The sequence below is a fragment of the Pleurodeles waltl genome, chromosome 4_1 (genome assembly GCF_031143425.1).
Source record: "Pleurodeles waltl isolate 20211129_DDA chromosome 4_1, aPleWal1.hap1.20221129, whole genome shotgun sequence".
NCBI lineage: Eukaryota > Metazoa > Chordata > Amphibia > Caudata > Salamandridae > Pleurodeles > Pleurodeles waltl.
This window is the reverse complement of record NC_090442.1, coordinates 455,390,541-455,405,021: the sequence shown is the minus strand read 5'-3', so window position 1 is coordinate 455,405,021 and position 14,481 is coordinate 455,390,541. Positions and strand designations below refer to the sequence as shown.

General features: G+C 41.2%; 1 protein-coding gene across 1 annotated transcript in view; it reads left to right on the top strand.

The window, feature by feature from the left end:
• Nucleotides 1-14,481, top strand: part of ELAPOR2 (endosome-lysosome associated apoptosis and autophagy regulator family member 2) — a 402,503-nt gene that overhangs the window by 149,394 nt on the left and 238,628 nt on the right. Inside the window, exon 3 of the mRNA XM_069228716.1 lies at nucleotides 9,328-9,523. Coding sequence (XP_069084817.1) covers nucleotides 9,328-9,523 — 196 coding nt within the window. The remainder of the gene's footprint in view (nucleotides 1-9,327; nucleotides 9,524-14,481) is intronic.

The following is a 14,481-nucleotide window of genomic DNA, read 5'->3' as shown; positions in this document are numbered from 1 at the left end:
ATAAATCACGCAGTGATTATGAGGAATAAATGAATATCAGAATGTCCTATTGTCCTCATATTCCTAACCTGTTTCCTGATGAGTTTAAAAAGGGCGGATGTTTATGAACTAAAAACATTTGGATTTCTTGAGGAAAATGGGTATAATATGGGAGTGGCATATAAAATCTTGTCACCCCAGTTCTACCCGCATTATCCCCTTTTCGCTTATTTATGGAAGCTAGAATGTCTCACATGCGGGAGGCCGCGTTTACATACCCTAGTGCTTTGAAGGAAAATGCCATTCTTTTTAATTAATTGTTAAAAGGTTTTCAGCCCATGTTCCCGTTTCTTATTTATAATAAACCTTTCTTGTGAACAGTGGCGGTTTTTAACTTTCTGAGGAGCTGGAAACTCTGACTTCTAATAAAATGCTTCTGTGTTAAAATTGCTTTTAAGAAGTGATCTTAGCTAAGAAACGAATCCGCGTTTTTACGTGGCATAGGGTGCACAAAGCAAACTATTCGGAAACAACACAACACTTGCACTGAGGGATGCCCACAGGCTACTAGAGTTATCATATCCCTATGCAGAAACCGATCCCCTACCGATGCACAACACTTCCACTGAGGGATGTTCATAGCTGTACTACGGCTATCCGTATCCCTATCAGAAACGAAGTCCCTACCAGTTGCACATCACTTTCACTGAGGGATGCCCAAGGGCTACTAGAGCTATCCATATCCCTATCCAGAAGCCAAACCGCTACCAGGCTTCACAACGCTTCCACTGAGGTGTGCCCATAGTGGTACTAGAGCTGTCCCTATCGTAAACCGAACCCCTTCTGAGCTGCACAACGCTTCCACTGAGGGATGCCCACAGGCTACTAGAGTTATCCTATCCCTATGCAGAAACCGATCCCCTACAGATGCACAACACTTCCACTGAGGGATGCCCGTAGCGGTGCAAACGTTCTCCGTATCTACAAACCAAACCTCATCGAGCTGCACAGCACTTCCACAGAGGGATGCCCATAGGCTGCTAGAGCTATCCATATCCAGTCCTGCCAACTCGCACGATGCCACCATATGATATCCGATTACAGCTCCCTTCACACGGTCACCAGGTGAGAAGCTGAACTCACTCAGTGGAAGGAGAGACGGCCAGAAAGCACTGGTCAGAGCAGCTTTCCAGCTCGTTCTTGGAGGCTGTAAGCAGCTGATGCACAAAAAGAGGTATGAAAACACCGCTGGGCATCAGTGACAGCCTCATCAACCCTTTGTTTTTTGGGCGGGGAGGGGGGCTGAGGGGATATGAGTAGGGCACAGTCCTTCTCAGGTAGCTCTCGGAATGAGGCCCTGTGTCTCTTTAGCAGAGTTAACTGGGTAGATATGTACAGCTGGAACTTTGTGGTAATGACGTTCATGGTACCAGGCAGATCTCTGTCAGCCTCACAACAGGGTTCTCTGTGTTTTCAGATGGGTACCAACTCGCATGGGACTCCATCAGGGCACATAGAACATTCCCCAGGAAGCTGCAGCTATTGGATGCCTCCAGGTAATCAGTAGTAGAGCTTGGCCCCGGGGTAGAGACTTGCAAACTTAGCCAGGGCAGACCACTCTCTGGGTGCTACAAAAACAGGCACTGGCAAAGCCAGTAGGACTAGTCAAAGCCCATTCCCTTTTGAGCATGAACAGCAGCAAGGACATTGTTCTACAGCATGGGCTTTGCCAACTTTGGCCATGATTTGTAGTCATGTTGTACAGCAGTGTGGCTGGTGGCTGGTGTGCAGCATGGATAAAAACAATAATACAAAAGGATTATGATGTCCCTAGTGCTAATGCACTTAAAAAAGTGCATTAGCCTTGGATGTCTCATAGCACTTTTAAAAATGTGTTCTAGCCACACTGCAAAGCATCTGCGCTGCTGTACACCATGGATTCAAATCATTGCCAAAGCCATTAGCACTCGTGTAGGCGAGACAAATTGGCTTTGCCATTGCCTGGTACAATTTTGTACTCTATCGATTGTGGACCATTTCTACCCTTTACTCACTCTGTGTACCACATTTACAGTCTCCTTCTTGTAAGACCCCACTCTACGGCTAGCTTAACCCACCAGTACCACTCTTCCATCGCTGTGTGAGTCCCACTTTTTAATAGCATTTAGACCCAAAAGTATTCAAGCATCTTATCTCGGTCTCTGGGTTAAAAGATGGGTATTCATCGATCTATCTTGCCTACTGTGACCTACTGTCACCCCAAAACATGTATTGTGCATTGAATCTATGGCAGTGGTTTAAAATGACTGGATAGTTGTACACTAGGTAATTTTGTTAGAACGCTGTTGTTCCCATAAATCTTGGGCACTGTTTTATCTGCTCTGTGAAATTACCTGAAGCTGAGTTTTTACTCAACATTGATGTGAAGACACTGGGGTTAGCTCAACACCAAACTCTAAAAATCGAAATAAGTTGGGTTTTCGGTTAGTAGAGGTATGTACCCCACACAAGCAGGAACCCACAATCCTAGTCAGAGCAACTCGCAGACACACCCTAAATTAACCTGTGCTCACCCTCTGGTAGTCATGGGGAACAGGGTCAAGACTAATTTGCATATGGCTGGGTCCAAACTGGAATGGCGTGGCAAACAAAAAAACTGCTGCATTACACCCAGATCTGTGACTGGGGTGAATGTTTGATTTAATTTGCATGCCGTCCATCATCTGTTGTTTTTGCACCCTCTGGTAGCTTGGTACAGAGCAGACAGGCTTAACTTAAGAGGAAGTGTGTAAAATCTTTGTGTAACACTTGAAAGAGTAAAACAGTGAAAACACCACAACTAGTTTGAAAAATAAAGCTTACATTTGTGAGTAAAACAAGCCCAAAGTAACAAAAATCCAGTAAGTAGAAGTCGAGATTGGAGTTTTTAAAGATTAAAATGCAATTCAATGCTTTAAAGCATAAAGTACCAACCGGGGCTATCTGGTTACACTAGACCGGGTGAAAATCAAAAGTTCAGGCTGACTGCAGTGTGGCATGGGTTGGATACAGTCCCAGACAAGTCCTGCTGAAGTTTTACCTTCTCAAACATGAGCCAAGAGTCCTGTTCGCGGGGAAGGAATTAGCTGGGAGCAAGGAGAGTGTCGCTGGTGATGGTCCGCTGATGAAAAGTGTTGGCTGGGTGTCACGGACAGTAAGGCTGACGTCTCATGGTCACTAGCAGCGATGCTTGCTGTGCAAAGAGACAGACTTACAGCTTGCACTGGTTCTTCATGCGGCAGGGTTACGGTGGAAGCAGGCTGGTTTGCAGTTGCAAAGAGCCGAAAAGCTTGATTTCAAGAGACACAAAACCACTTTCAAGGTCCAATGACTGGGCAGGTCAGGAACTGGTTGAAGAAGGGTCCAGGAGCTGTAGCAGGTGTGTGGATATCTTTTGTGTCCCTGAGACTTCACAAGAGCAGGAGACAAGCCAGCAAGCCCTTGGAGTCGCTCTGGTAGTAGGTTGGAGAGGTTCAGGTTCAGGTTCAGTCCTTCACACTACCAGACAAGGAGGGCAGCGGGTCAGTACAGCAGAGAGGGAGTCCAGCAAGAGACAAAAAGTTTAGGGGAAACCACGTCAAGGATGCCAGGTCTAACTGGATGCTTGTCGACAATTTAGTAGGCCGGATATCTCCGCAATTTAAACATCAGCCCTGAGAAAAGTATTGACTAGCAGGCTGCAGGTTCGAATCCTGGCTAAAAACTGCAGCTGTAACATACAACCTCAGATAATCTATATTAGATACTGAAAATAACTCAATTGGTTTGAGCACATGGTGCATGTGTGGGTAACTAGAAGATCAAAGCTTCAAATCTCGGGGAAGGATACGCCTTTCATCCTTGCAACATCATCTAAATATATATGCACACCAAAACATAACCCACTTTGTGGTGCCGTTGTTGTTTATTCTGGGGTTAAAATGGGTGTTTCAAAGGGCCTGATTTAGTTTTCGGCGGACGGGTTACTCTGTCACATCAGTGACTGATATCCCATCCGCTGAAATATAAATCCTATTATTTCCTATGGGATTTATATTTCGGTGGACGGGATATCTGTCACAGTTGTGATGGAGTAACCCCTCCACTGAAATGTAAATCAGGACCTAAGTGTAGTAACCGAGACAGCAAATATTTATATGCCGCAAAGATGTCAGTCTATGTCAGCAAGCGCTTTTCAGAACAATGAATGCTCCACCTTTCTTTCTCAAATGATGCTCATTATCACACCCATGGAAGTCTGCAAAATCAGCAGTTACAGGATTTAGATTTTTGTGTCTGACTTCAGGATAGCTTTCAGCTGACTCCGTTGCAGAGGTCGTGAAACAATCAAAAGCTGATGAGAGGAATGCTTCTAATTTGTCTACCCACTGGCAATCGCTCAGGGTAGCATCCCAACTGATTGTTCTTTTGCTCACCATGGCACCTCAGTTTAGACCCAGCTGTATGTAAATCAGCCTTGACCCTGCTCCTCATGGGAGCAGTCCAGCATGAACTGCCAAGCCAGGTATTCCCTGAACCAAAATACAATCAACCTTGGACTGGTTTCACCCTGAAAAGGGCTTATCAGCCAGTTGTAGCTTGATTCCAGTGGCACAGTGAGTAAGGAACCCACCTCTGGGCATTCCTTTGCCACTTAAGGAGGTACATGAACAAACATGGGTGCACCACTAGGATATTTAGTTATTAATTGGAATGATGGGGCTGACAACGCCTGTGAGTTTGGAATATTTGGTGTATAGTAAAACAGAAAAAAAGCACTGTGGAGGAAGCAACAGATGGGACAGGGGAGTGGGACGGGGAAGAAGAAATAGTACTGCAAAAATGTCGGAAGGAGTGGACATGAATTGATTAAGTTGAATCAATCTGTTCTTGGTCCCTCCTCCACAGAAAGGAAGTGAAACTTGGCCTGCAGTGGTCAATTATAAGAATGTAAAGAAGAGTGGCACAGAAGCCAGCAAATGCTAAGCCTTGGGTGGGCTGCTAGCCGGTTATTGTAAACAATAATGTCTCCCAATTGAGACACATGTGCTAGCACATGCTTTTGCAAGCTCAACCCAAAAAAGAAAACAAGAGGATATGTGCTTGCCTGCTTTCTGGTTTCAGCACCATTTACGGAATCAATCCTCAGACTAGGTGCCTTCCAATTCAACCACCTGAAACACAAGAAAACCACATCTTATCTTTAGAGGCTGTAAGCAGCCGATGTCCATAAAGGGTGTGAAAACTCACCAGTACATCGGCGAAGCCTCTGTGACCCTTTTTTTCTTCTTTTCTTAGGAGTGGTAGTGGGTTTCATGGAGGGCAGAGTCCCAGTTAGCGCTTGGCACAAAACCTTGCCTTCTGCAAGCCCTACTCACACAGTGACATTTTTTAAAATAAGTTGGCAGGTCTGCGTTAGTCAAAATAGGAGGGAAAAGTGAGGAACTGAACAGTAATATTTCCTCCTTTTTTCTCCAGAATTTCAATTTTTCCCAGGATGTAGGGACACTAAAATTACTGCCTTCTCTCTCCAGTCTACAGGTATCCACTAGCCACATCACATTTGACTCTGCCTGAGAATAATATTTTACATGAAGACCTGCAGTTGCTGGCGAGTGAATTGTTCCAGAAAGTTACATGGAACTTGCACCTATGAACTAGGCTCCGTGCCTAATTTGAGATAGTGGTTTCCGGTGCAAGGCACCAGCACTTATTTTTGAGGGCCAGCACTTATTTGTCTGCATCAGGCATTTAATGCAATCAAAAGACACACATGGGGAAAGGCTGAGGAAGACAAAAATGAAAAAGTGTCACAAAGGGAGAAAGCTGCAGGAGTGTGCTGAAGGGACAGGGAGTGGCTATAAATGGATTAAAGAAACCTGAGAGGGCTCTAGTATTACGCTGCCTCAGTATTCAGTGCTCGCACATTTAATTGCAGCAACTGCGTGTTTCAGAGGAGAGCTTTGGGCAGCGTCACATTTTTATTTAAAAATTAAGCACAGACTAGGCTGAAAGCTCCCAGGATTATTTATTTGTTTACTTTGGAAATGGAGTATCTTTGATAGATCAAGGGCAGCTTCTGAGTTGCTCTTAGAGATTCAGATCTTTCACAGCTTTTATCCAAATTTTACTATCCCATGGGAAAAAAGTGGTAATAAATAGTATCTCACTAACACTGTCATTAATTACATTGTGGATCAAAACATTACATGAAACCTTACTTAACTGTTGATTAAAAACAGCTGAGCTAACATTTTGTTAATATTTTTCTTAAAGTGTATCCATAATCAAAAGCAGCCAGTCTCAATCAAACAGACTGCGTAGTACAAAACGACCATGTGTCCGGAGCAGCCTGAAGGTGATCAATGTTCAGAGTTACAATAGTGTGTTCAAATGTAACTATAAGTCCATACAGCAAAACAGCCAACACGTGTTTCGTCTTCAAGCCTTTGTCAAGGCTGTGGAAACACAGATAAATAATGCATATAGGTCGGTATAATGGAATTGTACAAGGTGTATTCTAACGTCTAACTTCTTTGTGCGACAGTGATAGAAACAATCCGAGAGAAAGTGCAATGGTGTTGTGTGAATTATATATAGGGATGAGTATAGTGGATGTGACTACCGGAATGTACTGAGATTGCCTCAAAAGTCTCATAGATAGCTGATCAAATCACGTTTAAGAAAAAAAGGGGGAGGCAACCAAGTCTGCCCAGAGTGGGATATATCGGCAACATCATGCGAGGTGAGATTGTCCCACTCTGGGCAGACTATATATAATTCACACAACACCATTGCACTTTGTCTCGGATTGTTTCTATCACTGTCGCACAAAGAAGTTAGACGTTAGAATACACCTTGAACATTGATCGCCTTCAGGCTGCTCCGGACACATGTTTTTTTTGTACTACGCAGTCTGTTTGATTGAGACTTCTACGTTACACCCTCATCTTTAATAAACTCCACACATCTTCTTCCAAGAACTGACTTGAAGTAAAATTCTTAAACATTTTCAGGATCTATGATACTGGTGTGCCCTGGCCACTCTTCTTTCAATATATAGGTAACCACCCACTCCTCAGTGTGTGGCCCTCCGACACCTGTGGTGGCAGGTGTCTTGGCTAGCCCAACACCATATTGTTTGAACTTGTGACTTTGCTCTGATCTTACAGTTGATATACTCTTTGCAGATGTGCAGGCACCTCTTGGCATTCGCCACCTTCCTCGCCTGACTTACCATAATCAAAAGCAAGTGCTCCTTAAATTGGCTTTTGTGGCAATTAAAATAGTTACTATGGATGTGAAAAGCACCTTGAAAAGGAAATAAATGAGGGTTTAGTGTGTTGTTAATTAAAATGCTATGATGATAGGTTCCGTTGCTTAAGTTAAACAAATATTGTAATAAACTTTAATCTAAGAAGCCAAGCCTATTACTCACAATTGTTGGGAGGTAGTGACGTGGCTTTTTAGAAAGTTGAGAAGCTTATTGGTGAGAGGCAGGTGTACTTTGATAAATCAAGTTACTCAGACACGTTAAATATTTAAGGACAGGGAGGTGAGCTAGCTGAGCAGGAAAATAAATTAGGCCTTGCTTCTGCCATGCTCGGTGGGGCACTGTTAGCATAGAATAACGAAGACCCATGTAATCAAGTTTACCAAGTCTTACAAATAGGAACCAACCTTTACAACCCGGTCAATCCAACGCAGTGCCTTTACCACACATTACCTTTACCTCACATTGTCTTTACCACACATATGCTTTTACCATGCATGCCTTTGCAACAAAATTGTAAGTATATATCAGGTAAGTGTGGGTGTGTGTATAATATATATATACAGTATATATATATATATATATATATATATATATATATATATATATATATATATATATATAGTTGGGGTATGGTTAGGTATTTAGGTAGTATGAATATTTTTATGGTTTTTAGGTGAGTAAGAGCATTTGAGTAGTAAGTGTGTTTTTAGGGTTTAGGGTGGGTACTGTTATTTGGGTAGTATAGGTATCTTGAGGTTTTTAATGTAAGTAAGAGCATTTGAGTGGTATTTGTATTTTTAGGGTTTAGGGTGGGTAAGGGCATTTGCGTTTTGGAGGGGTTAGGGTTTTGGTGCGGGTAAGGGTGTGGAGGTGTTTTAAGGTTTAGGGGTGGGTAATGGTATGTGCCTGGTAAGAATGTTTTTAGGGTTATGGGGTGGTGAGTTTAGGGGTTATGAGTCATGCAGTAGTTAGAGTTAGGACCATGTTTCAATAGAAAAAGCATTTTTGGACTTGCATATATCTTTGGTGTCTTTTTGACGAATCTTTATAAAATATTCCCAAAAAAGTGTGTGCCGGTGATTCTGGTTTGGGGTGATCCGTCAAGTGTGGGCTGAGAAAAATAGGGGGTGGGGGCGTGAAAAACCATGCGTGTCCCATATTAATTCTATAGAGGATTTGAACATGACTACAGTCCGTAACGCTGGGCGGAATTATACTTTATTTGGCAGGAAGGTAGTTTTCGGTACACAGATTACACTTTCAGTTATATATAACTCTCCTGGAGTGCATGCGAATCAATTGTTTTGCAAATGTTGGTGTTGGATATATATATATATATATATATTTTATAGCTTTAACTTACCTGATATATAGTTGAAATTCGGTGGTAAAGGGATATGTGTTATAAAGACAATGCATGGTAATGGACGCATGGCAATAGCATGCATTTTCCATCATACAACCCTTCCAAATCATAGAGAAGTTGGAGAGAATGTATATTAGAGGTTCATGTTAGAGTGTGTTTACAAACTTGTTCAAAGTTGTGCTGTTTATTATGTTTACTGACATTCAAGGCTTGCTATTAACCACTTGGCTTAATACACAGTGCTTTTTTTTTTTGCCAAGATGAACGATAACCAGGTGGGTTTTCATAGATAATTTCACCTGTTATTGAATGAGCATAAAGGATATATTCTTGGTCTAGCTACACATTTGAAAGAAGTATTTGTTTTGCCTTGAACTGTTATGATGTTATGCGAGCGCCATTTTTTGTTCCATAGATGTGATGGTAAGTTACGATATCAATATTTGTTTAGTGCACTGTTGCTTTTTGTATGGCTCTGAAGTGTTTTTAAAACTGATTACCATTTTCATGTTTGGGATACTAAAGTAAGACAGCTCTAAAAATTATTATTTTATACTTTGAGAGTAAGCCATGATGCATTACGTTTTATCAATAAGTACCATGCATTTTAATAATTTACAATTGAATTAATTGAATTTTACAAATGCTTTCCCCTTAAGTGATGTGCCAATCTGCTTTGTGTCTACAGCTTTTTCTTGTCTTTCTGGCGAATATCTAAACATGAAGGAGCAGCTCTGCAGTAAGTGTGCTGCAGGTACCTACTCGTTGGGCACTAGTATCCAGTTTGATGAATGGGATGAACTTCCGGCAGGGTTCTCCAATCTGGCAACATTTATGGACTCTCCTGTTGGGTCTGCACCTGAAACGCCCGTTACCTGTGACAAGTAAGAGTTGTGTTTTTCTTTTGAACAGAGTGCCCTTTAAATCCTTTTAGTAAAACGTAGATGTACTACTCTGATTAGCGTCACGTGGTCAAACACCATGTTCTACATTTTATCGAACAAGGTGATTTGTACGACTCTTCCCATAGGTTATAATCTCACCCAAGCCGTATTCGTTATGCCATCAGAAATTGCATCTCTGAAGCAGCCGCATTTCCTTTATGCTTATGTTTGATATGGTCTTCCACTCATTTTTCACAACAGAAGTTTTAGGTTAAGTATTGTTATTTTTTCAGCTAGTTATGCCTTCATTTTATTAGATGCAATGTTCACTTTTGGATGGCTTTGGATGTTGTACCGGTGTGAGTTTTATGTCTCCCTGTAACACCTGAGGACGAGTGGAAGAAAGATCCACCTTGTGGCTTAAAGAAAACACATTGATTTTCTGGCACATACAATTTCAAGAGTCTTTGAAAATAGTGTTCCTTTATGCAGGCACCTTATTTGCTGTTCATGCACTTTCTTTGGCTGGAGGGTTGACATTAAAATGTAAATTTTCAATAGAATTTGAGGTCATTTAGGAGAAAAGATTATGTTTAGGCCTGCATGCATTAACACAAGCCTGATAGTTATGTATACATGTATGTGCATTGGTACTTCTGATTCAGAAGATTGTATTAGGCATGGAAGGGGATTCAGTTTGCACATTTAGGCGTCATTTGGGTTTTAAAGGTTGATTGCATGGCTTTCTTTAGACAAATGAGTGTAATTTATGTCTCAAAGTGTATTTAAATGGCAACATATGTGACAGGTATTTGGAGCTACAGAAACATAAATCCCCTGATATCTTGTGTTAGAAATCTGGGTCAAGGCAGTCTCAGCCAGTTGTTTCGCCACACTAAAATGTTTGAGATTGGTGCCTGTGGCTTTTTGTGAATCTATTGCTCATGCCCTTGTCACCTCCAAACTGAACTATGCTAACAGTCTCTGTTTGGGACTTCCAGCATGCCTGATGTATCGGCTGCAAATAATCCAAAATGCTGCAGTGTGCCTCATTCTCAGAATCCTGGTGTGGCAATCTGTGTCTGCTCACCTTCACCAGCTACACTGACTCCCTGTGGCCAGCCACATTAGTTTTAAGGCTGCCATTTTTGCCTACATAGTTTTTGAGAACAAGGAACCTCTCTACCTGAGACGTACACTCAAGGCTTATTCGCAGAGTCGTTCTCTCAGGTCTGACTCACAGAGGCTAGGTGGGGTGGAAGATATTTTACCTTCTTGACGGCAGAATTGTGGAATTTGTTGCCGTACAGTTTATGGTTTGCTTTCTTGGAAAAGATCTTCAGAAAAGATTTAAAAACCTATCTGTTCAGTGCCTAATCCTGACCTTGCGGTCCAATCTTACTTTGACAGACGCTACTTGCTAGTGCCAGGATGTTCCTTCGGGAGTAGCTGTGCACTCAATAAATCTCCTCCTCCCCCCCCTACTCTTCCTCCTCCTCCTTCCCTCTTGTGCTATGTTTATTTGCCTCAGAGATCATGGGTTATCTCACCTTGCTGATTTAATCAGGGCGGGCACACTTCTGTTATGGCATAGGTTATGGACTCAGGAGGAGACATCTTTTAATAGACTCATTCTGAAAGACTATGACTTAATACAACTCTTTGGATATTCCTTGGCACCGATATATAAGTACACAAATCACAGGTTGACTCGTCCACAATTTGTTTACTGACCTGAATCTCTGTTGGATGTGAGTAAATGTAGCCTGAAGATTTTATGCTCAGCACTATCTGAAGGCAATAGATGGATAGTTGACTCCCCCCCCCGAGATAGTGTTTAAGCACGTCTTGCTGTAATGATAGGGGGTGAGCTGAAGCTGTTTCTTTAGACCGTGACAAATAACCACCACAGATCTCTCCTAAAAAGATCTGTACTTGATTTGGTTCACTGACTGCTTAAGTACCTGACACACAATGATTGGGGGAGATTGTTAATTCTTTGCCTATTAATAGGTTTTCAAAACAGAGCACAGTGCTTTTTTATTTTTTGTAAACTTTTCGATATGAAGATAAGGGCAAATACTAAGCCATTAAACAAAATACAGCCGGAGGCATTGCAGGGAAGTAATGGGAGTGAGGGAGTTGGTTATGCAGCTACTGGGTGAACTGAAGTTAATAATTTTAAGATGCCATAGCTTTTCATTTTTTGGGATTTATAATTTTCTGTTAATGAATGTTTTTATCTGAAACTAGTGTGTGTGTTTTACTTTTGTGTTTTTTTAATTCAAAACCGAACAAAGTTATGTTGACTTGTCACAAATCTTCTGCAACATTTCTAAATTTTGTGCTTGGCCAAATATTTGTTAAATGTGTGTACCATAAGACCTCTCCCTGCAAGTTACTGATTATGCAAATACCTTGCCATGCAACAGAACATTGCATCTGGCAAGGTGTATTTATACTCAAAAGTGATATAAATGTCCTGATATTTTTTATTGTAACCCAACATGTCCCATTTCCTTTTGTAATACCTCTGCCACTTCCTCCTGGTGATTTCTCAATTCTCTTAGAGAAGTCTGACTTAGATGTAATAGGAATAACTCACATCTGCATTTACCCCAGAATTTTCTTTTGATTCATCTTGTTTTGCTCCTTGAATCATGGTTTCATTTTCATTTTCAAGTCCACAGTATGTGGTCACTCGATCTGCATACCTATTTCAAAGTGCGACCATATATTTCACAGCCTTATGGGCAGCACACTTCACTACAGAAATCTTTTGGCTGTAACATTGCCTTAAAAGAATCAATAGAAAATATTCCTGATGGGAGTTTACAGGACCCCTTTCAGAGGGCCACGAGGCATGGTGGAGTTACTGGGCTTAACTGTGGTGGTTGAGGCCTTTTACGCCTGATGTCCCTGGGCCCTACCCACTATGGATCCTGAGCAAATGGGGTGAGTACCCCTTCTACACTTGATTCTCAGTGGTATCTGTTTCCAAAATATAGTTATCCATTTGTGTACTCCCTTATAGAAAAAGTGATTCATTGTATGTCTTATTTTTTTTGATACTTTTGAATGGTTCCAGTTGAGACATTGTTGTAGATATATAATTCTATACCCAGAACTCAACTAGTTGTTCTTGGGGTATCCTCAGTGGTAGGTTTCGTGTCCCCCCATTTTAACAGGGGTATCTGCTGTAACTTGATTATCATTTTTTATTGCTGATGCCTGCATCTTTCTGAGAGGGTTAGATTTGGAACCTCTATAAAATGAAAATGAACTGTAGTGTCTATCAAAAAAGAAACAAGACGGCCTTTGACTTCACTGTCAATATATAGGCCAATCTGGTCTACCTTCAGGGCTGCTCTAACTAAGAATCCTACTCCCCCCGACATTACTTTTGAAAATAATTTGCTGGAGAAACAGAAGGAAAATATTACTTCATATCAATAGATTCGGGTGGTATCCTGGCCTATGTGGCATTTTACTTTTCATATTTTGCTCCACCACTGGGGCTATTAGCATATTCATGCAAAAAGTTATCTGATCTTTGCATATTCTGCTTAGGAGCTAGTTGGTCTGGGGCTAATGATTGTGTCTACACCTGATTTACATTAATCTGCACCTGAGGAACAAAATCATCCTGAATTAAATCTGGGTTTTTGTCAATATTCCAGTTCCCAGTGCCTGATTTACCACAGAAATGACAAGCAGTGGTCTTCTTGAGCATGTCAGTATTTGCATTAATTCCAGAATTGTTCACAATCCCTTACATTAACTCCTACATTGTCAAATGGCAAATAGCCCAAATCAGAACCCACCAACTGATTCCTACTATTTCTTTCAAACTGCTTCGTCTGGCCAATTATCAGCCTCTCGTTGATCCTTTTCTGCTTTGCATCAAAGCAATTACTACTGTACTTAGCATATTTAAAATTTCATCTTTACCTTTTGTATGCCAGCACATCCCACTTTGCTGTATATGTGAACAAAGCTCAGGGTGCAAACTCTTAACAAAAGCAGAAACAAAACCGCTAACACTATCTCTCCCTGGATATTTGGCTCCACTGTGTTTAAAAAAAAAAAATAGTCATGAGTCTCTCATAGTAACCATGCACTGACCCTTTTGGCTCTTGCAAAGATATTAAAATGTTTGCCCATTTAAGGTTTTTCCCTGGCACCTTCTTTTTCAAATGCACTATCAACTCCTTGTGTTTGTCAGCAACCACTTCAGAAGGAGCATTATTATACTCTACATGGTTCAGTAGTTGGCCAAGCACCATCAACTTTACACTCACACCACAGGCCACTAAGAACTACAGTCTCAAACAGTGAATTCAAGTCAGTCGAAAGCATTGTTGAAATTGTTTTCAACCTATGGACATCTTTGTACCACTTCTCAGGTTCTTCTCACAATTTGGGAACTTCATTGTAGAAGCATGAAGATCACTTCTTGTCCAAGGCACATGCACATAGTTTTCTCTATGTGCTGTGCTTCTCTTAGGTGAAATTCTTAAACTGCTCTTACTTTGGAATCACTAACAGACACCTTTGTTTTCTCCCCTGCTGCTGAAGCTTTTTTGGTGGTAACTCTTTTCTTACATCTTTCTCTGTGTTTCTTCAAATCCCTCTATTCCCTTGTCATTTTAAGCAGATCCTTGATGTGAGCTCTTACTGTTATTAAACCCATTTCCTTTATTTAATTATTTATTAGAATCCATTTTATATTTTTATTTCTCACATTTTTCATTGTATCACACACTCGTCAACCAATTCCTCGAACTTTTCATGTGCCTCATTTGCACATCTTGCTGCTTTGTTGATCAAGTACAACATTATTTGACTATATTGTGTTCAGGTCAATTGTTCCTTGTAAAATTTCCCTAAATTCAACTTTAAATAGCTCATCATTAATATGTCTCTCTTTAGGGGATTCTTTAATAACAGCAGTAGTA